The 12,266-nt window shown below is 46.5% G+C and overlaps 1 protein-coding gene across 1 annotated transcript; it reads left to right on the top strand.

The window, feature by feature from the left end:
• Nucleotides 1-6,337: 6,337 nt before the first annotated feature.
• Nucleotides 6,338-11,827, top strand: SOD1 (superoxide dismutase 1). The gene is made up of 5 exons (XM_065648185.1): nucleotides 6,338-6,493; nucleotides 7,489-7,582; nucleotides 8,083-8,152; nucleotides 10,250-10,364; nucleotides 11,299-11,827. The coding sequence occupies exons 1-5, from the start codon at nucleotides 6,419-6,421 to the stop codon at nucleotides 11,407-11,409; spliced, it is 465 nt and encodes a 154-aa protein (XP_065504257.1). The 5' UTR covers nucleotides 6,338-6,418; the 3' UTR covers nucleotides 11,410-11,827.
• The last annotated feature ends 439 nt before the right edge of the window (nucleotides 11,828-12,266 follow it).

Genomic DNA, 12,266 nt, shown 5'->3' with positions numbered 1-12,266 from the left:
GGCTGCCACGGTGGCAGGAGGGGTACCCATCGCCTCAGTGGGGTGCACACCGGAGCAGCTGTTTTCTGTGGCTGCTGGTTGCAGTTGCACTTCTCTGTCTGTAATCCAAGTGGGCAAATAAACTGCTTGAGGCGGGGACTCCACGCAATGAGGCTAATGGAGCAACACTAGTTTAAAATAGGTATATGCAGGAGAATAAGGCCTGAAACTACGGTTTTAATTACCTTAACCAAATTATTATTTTGATTTTTTTATGAACAATTCAAGCCCATTAAACGAACAACAACAAAAAAATCTAGTTAATGGTTTAAAAGCTCTTTTAAGATTCAGCTGTGTTTCCCCACAATTCAGTTTAATTGCAGTTGTCTGTGCTATAGCACCAGTTCCCATAAGGACCACTGCAAAGTATTTTTTCTGCAAACACCCAGAGAACCCACAGGATTCATGTGTGTATCCATCCCGTCTTGCGTATGACAGTCCTGCCAGTCACTGTTCGCTGCTTCGTGCTCCCAGTTTCAGCCTGTCGGGCTGTTTCGATGGGGAAACTCTCCTGACGGCTGCCTGGTGTGCGGGAGCTCTGGCCCACGAGCTCTGAGCGAGGCGCTGCAGGATCGGCTGTGCTTGGCAGGAGCTCCTCACTTCCTCAGGTCTTTTTTCAGCCGAAGGTCACACAGCCTTCCGAGCAGAAATGAAGGACTGCAGTTTCTCTTACGAGCTACTTCTCCTGTTTCAGGAAGACGGAGGCAAACAATATCACAGCCTTACTAACACCTTTGAAAAATTGTCAGCCTTTCAGTGCAGAGCTGGCAGCTGCCAGGAACCCACTCTGAAATCCCCCCAGCAGCAGGTACTGCCAGGAGCAGCCTCTCCTGCGACTGCTGCTGCCCAGCGCAGGCACCTCCCGCCCAGTTCCTTCAGGTATGGGGTGCACGGGCAAGTGGGGATGCTGAGCATCGGGTCTGCACTGCTGTCACAGACCACCCGCTGCCAGCTTCCACGCGTGGTTCAGCAGGGGATCTGTATGAACCATTGAATTCACTAGAAATACACACTGGAATAACATGCACAAGCTTTGAGACTGCATTAAATACTTAAAGTCCAGCCCTTGGTGAATGTTATCAAGCAAAAAAAAAAAAGAAAAATTTAAAAAACCACAAACAGTAGACAGACTTTGAATAGCACCAGTGCCCTAGAAGGGTTGTAGTAACTTGGCAGCTGCAAGCCCCATGCTGGGTACAAAGGTCTTCAACAACATTTACACAACCTCTCCTTTGAGTCCCATGTTTCAACTTTACTCAGCTTGTCAAGCAATGGAGGACAAGGGACTTTTTAATCTTGTATGTCCCATGTAAAGGTTTTCCAGCAGGCACTGTGTTAATTACACAAATGCTTTGGTTATCAGCACCACCGCCCCTTAATTGGAACGGCAGGCTTTCCACTAGGGAGCCACCATCACAAAAGTTTCTAGTGAAATAATGCTTAATAATTTCCACAGCACATTTCATCTTTGAAACGCTAAGCAAACGTAAACTCAGTTAATTACCTCTCCCAACATCCCTTAGGGGTAGGGAAGTGCCATTACCCACATGTAATCAAATGGGAAGACTTTAATGACACATGATGTCTTATTCAGGACAACAAAAAGACTCATGGTTCAATTTGTTTCCTCAGTGTATGTACTTAGTGCTCTTTGAGATGCTGTAGAGCACCTCCAGGAATGTACAGGGGGCTGGCAGGTAGGGAACAGCAGCTCCAGGACCCCTTTTGTAGCAGCTAGAGGCCAGAGGAGACAGCCTGGAGTATCTCAGGTGGTGATAGACACTGATGTGTAGACAGCTGGGTCCAGTGACAAAGCATTAGACAGTGAGATTCCAGCATCGAGACTGTAGGATCCCAAAGGAAAAAACAAACCCACAAAACCCAAATCAACCCACAAGCCTCTTCTAGACCATTCACAACACAGAATAATAATCTGTATGTGGTGCGACACCCTCCTCACTGAGCAAGCCTGAACAAAACAAGCGTATACTGTGTTCTCTTTGCACTAGGCCACTCTCAAATGCAGCAAGTCTTCTAGGGTGCCACAGTGCAAGGTCACACCAACATTGGAAATGCACCTTCCATGTTTCCACGGAGAAGATCTAGAGGACAAGACCATGCAACCTGTCCGCTACAGCACTGGGAAGCCACTGATCATCACCTTCATGTAACAGGAGTTACCCAGCCACTGAGCTGGAAAAATGGATTAAAAATAGCCAAAGATCTGCTGCAGGAGCAGGAGGGACTGCTCTGATCCAGCCCCGCTGGGATTCTCAGTCACTGCAGCACAAGGTTGTGGAGAAGAGACAGTTGTCTGCTTTCCTGCATGCTGGGATGAGCACACCTGGACTTATCTCACCAGTGGTGTCCCCTCCAGAGACGCACATCAAAGGATGTAGCAGGCCCTTACAAAGGACGATTATTCAAAATCCATGCAGTTTCTGTTTACTTTTCTTAATGTAAGAGAATAAACATAAAAAAATTATATTAATGCAGATTTGTGAACAGCAATGTTGATGAGCAACCACCTATGCACACAAATTCAGGCAATCTGGAGTGATATTTACCACTGCAATTTTATTTTCACCCTGTATTTTTCCAGAGGAGCCATCAGAAGTAGAAAATACTACGTATTTGCACAAGGTGCCAGAGGTATGGTTGCCATGGGAACCAAAACCTTCAACACTCCCTCTAATTTTTAAATCCCTAGAAAATTTTGATCAGAAAGCACGATAATGTGCTGCATGGGCTTTATGCTTGACTGGGTTGGGTTGTGGTTGGACTCAATCATGCTGGGGGTCTCGTCCAGCCAAAATGATTCTATATTTTTACAGTACATTTTTGGATTTTGTTACTTTTGCACATTTTGTTTAGAAGTTTATTAGCTTCTGTCTACATAGATTTGACTTCTGTTAACCTACATCACATGGTAATAATTTCATTTGCCCTTGAAGCTGGCAAATTAGGAAACAACAAAGACTATCTTGAATCATGTTGTTCTTCAGAGATCCCTGTGCACCTACCCTTAGGCAGTGACATCAACTCATTTGATCAGCATTAAAACCTGCTTCACTCCTCTGCTACAACAGATATGCTTTGCAGGCAACTGCAGAACGGGGCAAGCAAACAAAGCTGTGTGTCCACCCAGCCCTACGTGTGTCCCTCCTGTGTGCATTTCAACCCTCTGGGCCCTGGATCAGCCCAATATATCACCAGTTTGCCTATAAAGGTGCAGCTGGGCTCAAGCTCGATGCTTCCTCCAAGCTGGGGTGGCAGAACCAGGGTACAGGACAAGGAGGGATGTCAAAAAATGTTCCCTACTGGTGACATTTAAGAAAGCAAATGAGTTAAAAGGAAGTATGCGGGGGAAAACAAAACAAAAACCTCTCCCTAGCTTCTTGTATAACACTTATGTGAAAGAGTACACCTGTAAACTAATACTTGTGTATTTCTATTGTACTTGTAAAAGAAAAGGGTAATAGAAAACATGCTAAAGGGTGAGGCCATGACCTCTATAAGATTTCTGATCTCTTTTTGCATGTGCCATACAAATTTTTGTATATTAGTCCTCGAAATTCACATCTCTGCTTTAGCCTCCTACTGCCAATCTCTTCACTGTGCTATCTCCTAGCACGTCAGCTTTGTTAGCTGCATTCTGCCTAAATTCGGCATGGAGCATCTCAGTGTACCTTCACACGTAACCTGACATTGATGCCTAACGCAATAAATCTCTGAAATTATTACTTCAGAGCATTTCACTTCACATTAAAAAGCCTGACACACCTGGCTTTTATCCATGTGTTCATCCTACATTCATGTAGACGCATAAAGAAGGGCAGATCTTGAAAACTTACATCCAGGAAGGAAGGAATAAACCTCTCTGATAAAAACATCGGCATATTTGGAGATAGGCCTAAAAATAAGAGTAAGCACTATAGCACAGCACTCAGGATGCCCCTGTTTATGAAAGGGCACTGACAAATAAAGATAGTGACACGGAAAACCAAAGATAAATAAAATTAGTTAGTAGTATCCCTTCAAATTTACACACCACTTAAAATCAAACAAGATTTGCCTCAAGGGCACTGGAATCTTTCCTCTCGATGTAGCAAGCACTCATAGTGCCGCAGATTGTGCCATGAGCACAGACCTGTTTGCTCAGAAGTCATTCCCAGTCTCTTCTCTCCAGGCACATTAGAACGAAACTCTAGGGAGTGTAACTCACAATGCCATGATGCTTCCTAGATAGGAAGCTGTCCAGCTCTCCTCTCTCAGCTTCTTTCTATGATTAAACTACAAATCTTTGTCTGTCTCTCAAATAGTCTCCATGGAGTTATGTGGTTTTTTTTTTACCCTGCTGCCTCAGGCAAACCAACCCCTGTTTGTTTCAGTCATGTCACCTGAGACACGACTCAGGTGCCATGGCTGAGTCTGATGTGGGAAACAAACCTTGTACATCCTCCCTGACCATACGGCATTCTCAGCCAGGTGACATGAAGCCATCTGGGCATATACACAGGTTACCTAAATACCCAGGTATTGTAAAATCATTATGCATTTCTGATTTAACATCTCCATCAACAACACAGCAGAAAAACAAGCAACATGGGTTTTGCCAAAGGAATTAAATGCGTTCTTTCATTCTTAAAAAGCTCAAAGGTTGCAGACATTTGATAAAACCGCAAAGCTGTATGCTCCCCAGGTCTAGTGTTAACCTTCCCTTGGAGTCTAAGGTTTGCCAGTGTTATCAGCATGAAGAGAATCTATCTTGTCATCTCTCCCTTACACATCACTCACACACGGAGTGGTCCATGGCTACACCAAGATGCTTTCTATTTTAAGCAGAACTCTTGGTCTGCAATACTGCATATCCACCTTGTTACCATGGACTGCCTATGTGCAAAGGTGCCTCTGAGAAAAGTCAGCAGCTGAGCAACACCAGCTCCGGACTGTAACTTCGATGGTTTCTCTACAAAACACCTGCTGGGCAGGACAACTATTTTGAAACGCAAAGCTGTTCAGGGGCAACTTCCAAACTGCATACTCATTTCAGGTGAGAGTTCATGGTGCCACACACCTCAGTCACAGTAATAGAGGAAAATAGCCTCCAGAGGAGGGGAAAATATGCAGATACTAGAAGAAAAATGTTTGCAGAAAAGGAAAAAAAAATCTGCTGCTGCTTCTCCCCATTTCGCTATGTAGGAAACAATTAATTAGTTTGCAAATATAATAGGCCCAGGCAGGATCTCTCAGCAAAGCATATTTTGATAACGATTTTGCAAGACTGGGTGTTCTACCTAAAGGTAGGCACACCTAATAGGGCAAAAAGCCCCTACTTATATCCCCTCCAAAATCCCGGCTGCAATTTCCCTCTTGTTCCCCATTGGTTGGGTACTTCAGGGTTTACAGACTACCCCAACACATACAATACCCTTCCCATTATCAATATGGATTCCTTGTACTTTGGCTACATTTCCCCCTAAATTAACTTGTAAATACAGGTATCAGTATATATCCCAGGAAGAGACTGTGTTTTACATTAAGAATTCATACTCCGATGCCTCTCCGTCCTTCCCCCTAAATTAACTTGTAAATACAGGTATCAGTATGTATACAGGTGTCAGTATATATCCCACGAAGAGACTGGTTTTTTTTTACATTAAGGATTCACAGTCCGATGTCTCTCGGTCCTTCCCCCCTGCTGGGGTCAGGTGCGAGGTCCCCAGTTTGTAAAAACAACAGTTCTTCGTTAAACGTTCCTTACAACTATCTTAGGACATGTCTGTAAAAAGAGATTTTTCTACGGCTGGATGAAACCATAGCATCAGAAGATCACAGAACCGAAGCCTGATGGAAGCTTTTAAAGTGCGACTGCCTAAAGCGCCGGGCCTCCTCGGGGCCCAAGCGCCACCACGGATGTGAAACGCAGGAGCAAACTCCCCCCGGCTCCCGAGAGCAAACGCGGTGCTGGCCAAAGCGCGGGGCCCGACCGCCCGCGGTACGCTCCGCTGCTCCCCCGCTGCCCAGCTCGCCCAGGCCCGCACCCCACTCGCCCGCCGGGCCGGGGCGGCCCCGCTAAACCACCCCCGCGGCAGCAGCGGCCGTTACACAACACGCCCCGCGGCGGGCAGGGCCGCCTCACGCGCCCGTTGGCCCGAGGCAGACCGCCGCTGATTGGCGCCTACCCGCGCGCTGCCGAAACCCACCCCACTCCATTGGCCGAACCCCGCGTAATTATCGCGCGGAGCGACCCGCGAGCGCAGCGCGATTGGCCGCGGCGCTGACGAGCCGCCCTATATAAGGGCGGCGGGAGGGGCGGGTCCCCAGGCGCTGAGTGCTGCGCGGGGACCTCTTTGCCGCGCTCCGGCTGCTGCGGAACATGGCGACGCTGAAGGCTGTCTGCGTGATGAAGGGGGACGGCCCGGTGCAGGGCGTCATCCACTTCCAGCAGCAGGCAAGGCCGGCGGCCGTGGGCGCGACCCCAACCCCTTGAGGCTCGCCCGGCCGCGGTGCTGAGTCATGGCGTGGGGCGGGCGGCGCAGCTCTCCCTTCCCCTCCTCCGCGGGGGCTGCGCTGGGCGGGCTTGGCCTGTGCCGCTGCGGTGGGAGGGAGCGGGGCTGCTGCTCTCGCCGCCCCTCGGTGTCCCCGGGCTGTTGCGAGGCTGGGCCTTCGCTCCTGCGTTTCGCATCCGTGGCGGCGCTTGGGCTCCAGGCAGACCCGGCGCTTTAGGCAGTCTCACTTTAAAAACTTCCATCAGGCTTCGGCTCTGTGATCTTCTGATGCTATGATTTCATCCAGCCGTAGAAAAATCTCTTTTTACAGACACGTCCTAAAATAGTGAACTAGGGAGAAGCAGCAGCAGGTTTTTTTTTCTTTTTCTGCAGACATTTTTCTTCTAGTATCTGCGTATTTTTCCCTCCCCTGGAGGCTGTTTTCCTCTATTACTGTGACTGTGCCCTCAGCCCTGCGGCCGGCCTTAGGCTGCCCACAGAGCTTGTTTACCGCCGTCAGAGCGGGGCTTAGCGCAGCTTTGGTTGTCCAGTGGCCAGAGCCCTTTTGAGCACTCGGTTGTTTATACTCGGTGAGGGAGTTGAGGCTGCGCACAGGAAATACTGTGTCTGTGGAGGAGGAGTGACCTCAGGGTCACTTGTGCTTCCAGATGGAGGTACACAATCGTTCCCAAAACCAAGTGATCTGATAAAAGGCATTCCTTTTGCTTGTTGACGCATAATAGGAAGAGCATATTTTAGGCGGCTAGATAAATGCGAACAATCTGTGCAGTAGAGTATTGGCATACAGAATCAGCTAATGTAAGGTCATTGTTCACATCTTCGTAGCTGAACTTGTCGTGCAGTCTCCAGTGTATCCTGTTGACTAAGAAGCTTCATTTGACCCAAGGCCATTTAATGTTGTAGTCATTTTGGTGATCATAAATTCTTTCTGTTAAAGGGCAACGGACCAGTAAAAGTTACTGGAAGAATCAGTGGCTTGGCTGATGGAGATCATGGCTTCCATGTCCATGAATTTGGTGACAATACAAATGGTAAGATGTCTGTCTAAGCTTTTGAGTTATGGCTGTAATGTGATTTCTCAGCTTTAAAGAACTTTGTTTGGTGTTGCAGCAGCAACTAGTACTTGGGTACACTGCACATCTGTGTTAAGAAATGATGGCATTTCTGAAAGAATTGATTCCCATTTAATACTTTAGACACATTTAGGCTCGTGTTCAAGATCTGACATATCAAGCACTTACCTAAATACTCTGTTAACCTAGTATTAAGAAATTAGAAAGCTTTCAACTGAACACAGAGTGTTACAGAATGAGTAACCTTACTTTAATAGATTTCTAAGTCTGTAGTAGGTTACTTAACCTCCAGAGGATTAGTAGAACATCTAACAGGAGAGTAGCTATTTCATCATTACTGACTTCACTGCCTCTGGATATAGGAGGACTAGCTTGGTGTGTATTGTATAAGCAACAGATTTAAATTGGCTATTGCAAAAAAAAAAAAACCTAGTTTTGATGACTGTGTTCTGTTTCAGGGTGTACTAGTGCAGGTGCTCACTTCAACCCTGAAGGCAAGCAGCATGGTGGACCAAGTGATGCAGAAAGGTGAGTTTGATGTGTGCGGCCTCTTACTGGGTAGCTACTCCATGCAGCAGCTAAGTGCAACTTTGTGCCTGAGAGGCCATTTAGTGAATAATACTAGGACAATATCAGAAGGAAACTGGTAATTCTTGCAGGACTTCTAGGGTCACTCTACAAAGGCTCTGATAACTGCACAGCAATTTGTTAGGCACTTTGGCTCGAATGGTATGGGTAAAATCTAGTCTTTGGGACATATTCTTGGTTTCGTCATAGCTTAGGGAGAAGAGGAAATAGAAGCTCTTACTGAATGAAGTTACCTTAGGATGTGCATCTGGGGGATTCATGTGTTAAAGCCTTATTTGGTCAGTGGTGATTGGTTTCTGTTTTGAGGCCAGCTTTTGACAACAGGGCCCTAAACTGTCAATTGTTGAGCTGCGTGCAGGATGGTCATGTGGCAGATCAGAGTCATCAGTGGAAGGCACTGAGGCTTCAGGGCAGACTGCAAGGTGAATACAGAGCTGTGTGTGCCTAGGCATGGTGGCTTTTTATTGGGGGTGCTGGGCTGGTTTTAGCATGTTAACTTAGGTACTGTGCTACCTACAGAATGTAGGGGCTGGGTGTCAGTACACAGTCTGATGCTTATGCTGGATGTCTCTTGGACCTCAGTGGGAGCTGAGACCTAATTCTGTCCCTGGAAGCAGTTTCCATAGTCTGGTTACCTTCAGGGAACCCTTGCATGTTTGAGACTTGATACCCGAGCAACTGGTTTAAGTAGTACGTTGACTGGTTTTGGAGACTGGGAGCGGGGCTGGCCTTTGAACTCTCACGTTTGTAACTGCACCTTCTGTGACTGATTAGTTCATGCATGAGTGATCAGTTGCAGACTAGGCCAAGCAAGCTGGCTGTGAGCCAGCTGTCTGGGTCAGGGAGCAGCATGAAATGGTGTGCTCGTGGGCTTCACGGGCAGCCAACTGTTCCAGTGCTAAAGGTCAAAATTGCATGAGCATCATGGCTTCTGCTTTTCTGCTTTGTCAGATTCTGCTGCTTGTGTCACCTGCCTGCTCAGGCAGCCATAGGCTGGGGAATTCCTTAGGAGGGTATAAGAACTAGATTATGCTTTTATCAGTGCAGAGTTGAAACAATTGGACTGATGCTTAAATCAAGTAAATTCCTAAAGGGAAAACTGCCCTTGACCTGATTTTATAGGACTTGCTTAAAAGTATGAAGTTGGTGCTATGCTGTTAAAGTCAGCATTCAGGTGAGCTGGTCACCCTATGTGCATGGAGAGTTTCAGAAATAAGTTGCTATTCAAGGTTCTGAATCTGGATAGAAGAGTCTTGCAGAACATCATCTTGTTTTTTGATTGAATGTTTGTTTGCTTTTGGAGGAGGCAGATGTGAAGGAAACAATCCACTGGAAGGTCCAGAAGTTCAATGAAACTGAACTGCTTGAGCCCTAGTGGAGAACTAGCTCTGATAAAAACTGTGTGGTAGGGTATAATGCCAAGTGTATGGAGAAAATGCCAAGTAAACTTGAATAGTCATTCCTGATACTGATTAGAACATAGCTAGCACTTAATGCATCTCCTTTCACCTGTCACCTGACAAATGGCTTTTACTAATCCTGTTTAAACTGAAAGCCTGCAGCAGCTTGTGGAGTAGCTGATTAGTGATAGACATTAAAAGCTCTCAAGAGTAGTGGCAGTGCTTACAACAAACATTTTATGTGCAGTAAAGGTCATTTCACCCAATCTGAGGGACGTTCTTTCTGAGCAGAGGGAAGTGCCATCAGCATGGAGGAATTCTTAGATGTAAGAGTTGCGTACTGTTGGGTTGGCTTGCTAGGGAGTGTGGCCTTCCTCTCCCTAGAGGTGATTAACCTTCCAGTTTCCAGTTCTACCTAGGGCTGAATTTTAGTCATCCATTGAACTGAAGGAGTTAAAATAGTGGAAGTGTTCAAAATTGACTGGTGGTTATAAGTGAGGAGATATGTGCTTGTTTAAGCTAAGATGGTGGAATACTTGAGTCTTGTAACTATGGGTATTGTATTGTTCAGGCCATCACTTAGAAGGGCTTTAAATTTAACCAAGCATTCTCTGAGTTTCTCTGCATCTTTGTGTAGGCATGTGGGAGACCTTGGCAATGTGACTGCTAAAGGAGGTGTGGCAGAAGTGGACATAGAAGATGCCGTCATTTCTCTTAGTGGACCACATTGCATCATTGGGCGTACCATGGTGGTAAGTGTCTTGGTGTTACTGGGATGCTTTGAGGAACAACCGAGCAGTCTTGCCAGCGAGTGGTGGCTTCTTGATGCTGGAGGCAAGTCCCTGGTGTTTATAGAACTGATAGTGCAAGTTGGTCCAGCATGGGGAGTTCTTTGGAGCCCTGCCTGAAGGTCCTGTGTGTCTTAGTATGGCACTTCATTGCTGTGACATCTCGATTTTCTGCCTGCCTTCTGAAGGTGTTCTTCTCCATTTAACTTTGCTTCTTCCAGCTGTGTGTGACTAAAGCAAACTGATGGAAGGAGCTGGCAGCGTGGCACCAGTGCTGTCACTGAAAGGCATGGCAATGGGTGCTGCAGGATGCTGGCTCCTAGCACCAGTCTGGTAGCTGCTGGTGTCACTGGTGCCTTGGTACCCCTGGGAAGGAGGGTGGAAGAGGCTGAGTGGACTTGACCACAGATGAGCGTTGTCAGTCTTGTTTCCCCTGGGACTCCAGTGTGTGCTGAGATCAGGGTACTCCTGCATGAAAGAAGCTTGGACTGATGGCCAAGGAGCTGGGAGATGAGCTGTGCAGCATGTTGGGTGCTGAGGCCAAGGCGCTGCACTTGCCATGCGGCGGTCAGCCTTGTGTTGCAAGGGTGAACTTGAATGTCAAGGCCAAGCTAACTCATGGACTAGTGGTAGCTCTTTGAAATGTGGGCTTCTGATGACTTCCAGTTCAAATTAATTCTGCTGAAGGCAACTCATCTCTTCAGCCAAGCCTAGTCTTAAGTTTTAGAATGAGTATCAATTTGGCATTGAGCATTACCTAATTATAATAGGTTCTCTGTTGTGTAACAGACCCTGCTGGTAGCTGGCAATATTCCTCATCAGTGCTGCTACTAATGAGTAGTGAAAAATGTTTAGTTATGCAATGATATGGATTAAGGTATCTTCAATTCTCTTTTAGGTCCATGAAAGATGTGATGACCTGGGTAGAGGGGGAGATAACGAGAGCAAGTTAACTGGAAATGCAGGACCTCGTTTAGCTTGTGGTGTAATTGGAATAGCGAAGAGCTAAGTGTTGTACCTGTAATGCTTAAGATGACAGTGGTAAATGGGCTGTGTTTCATTACAAGTGCTGTACTTGCCCTTCCTTGTGTAAGCAAAAGATTTATCACTTAATCTCATTACTGTTCTGCATTCTGACTATCATTTAAATGGGTGAAGACTGACTTAATTTTGTATGATGTATATTGCGATTAAAAGTGATGCTGATGGAATGTCTCTGTAGTCTTCTGCTAAAGCATCTGCTGTAACCATTAAGTACAACTTCACTAACTGGAACTCCTGTGTAATGGGAAGATGTGTAACAATGAGCTCTAGCAAGACTACTCACCAAAGAGCAGTAGGCACTGTATGTATCAGGGCTTCCTCCTGGCAAAGTTGCAACATTTGTAGGTTTCACATTTGTGTAATAAACTTGCTGGGCAAATATACCTTGGTCTTGCTGTTTAAAAGAAAATAAACTCTGAACCCCTACCAGCTGACTTGCTAACATGGAACAGTGGGCCTGGCCTTCCTCATGTCAGTGGTTAATTTTCTAGACATCCAACAAGTTGCTTCCAGCCAGTAACCCTGGAAGGACTGAGACCAGAGCTCTGTCAGTGTTTTTCACTTGCATCATTGTGTGTTTTCATGTGACAGAATCCCATGTTCTGTGGTAATAACCTGACACCTTCTGTGTGTTAGAGGCAGGGATTTGATGTACCCAAGGATAATTGCTGCTTTGCAGAAATACCTTCTTGCTGTAAAGTGTAGTAGTGTGTGGCACGTGTGAGGCTTGTGTGTGGATGCAAGGGATGTGTGTGTGGTGGGGAAGCCTTGAGCACATAAATGATCTGGTTCCAACGTGTGTCCTTGTGCCTTGCCTGGAGC

The sequence above is a fragment of the Caloenas nicobarica genome, chromosome 1, assembly GCF_036013445.1.
Source record: "Caloenas nicobarica isolate bCalNic1 chromosome 1, bCalNic1.hap1, whole genome shotgun sequence".
Classification (NCBI taxonomy): Eukaryota; Metazoa; Chordata; class Aves; order Columbiformes; family Columbidae; genus Caloenas; species Caloenas nicobarica.
Note: the sequence above shows the minus strand (reverse complement) of the source record. Positions and strands in the feature narration are given on the sequence as shown.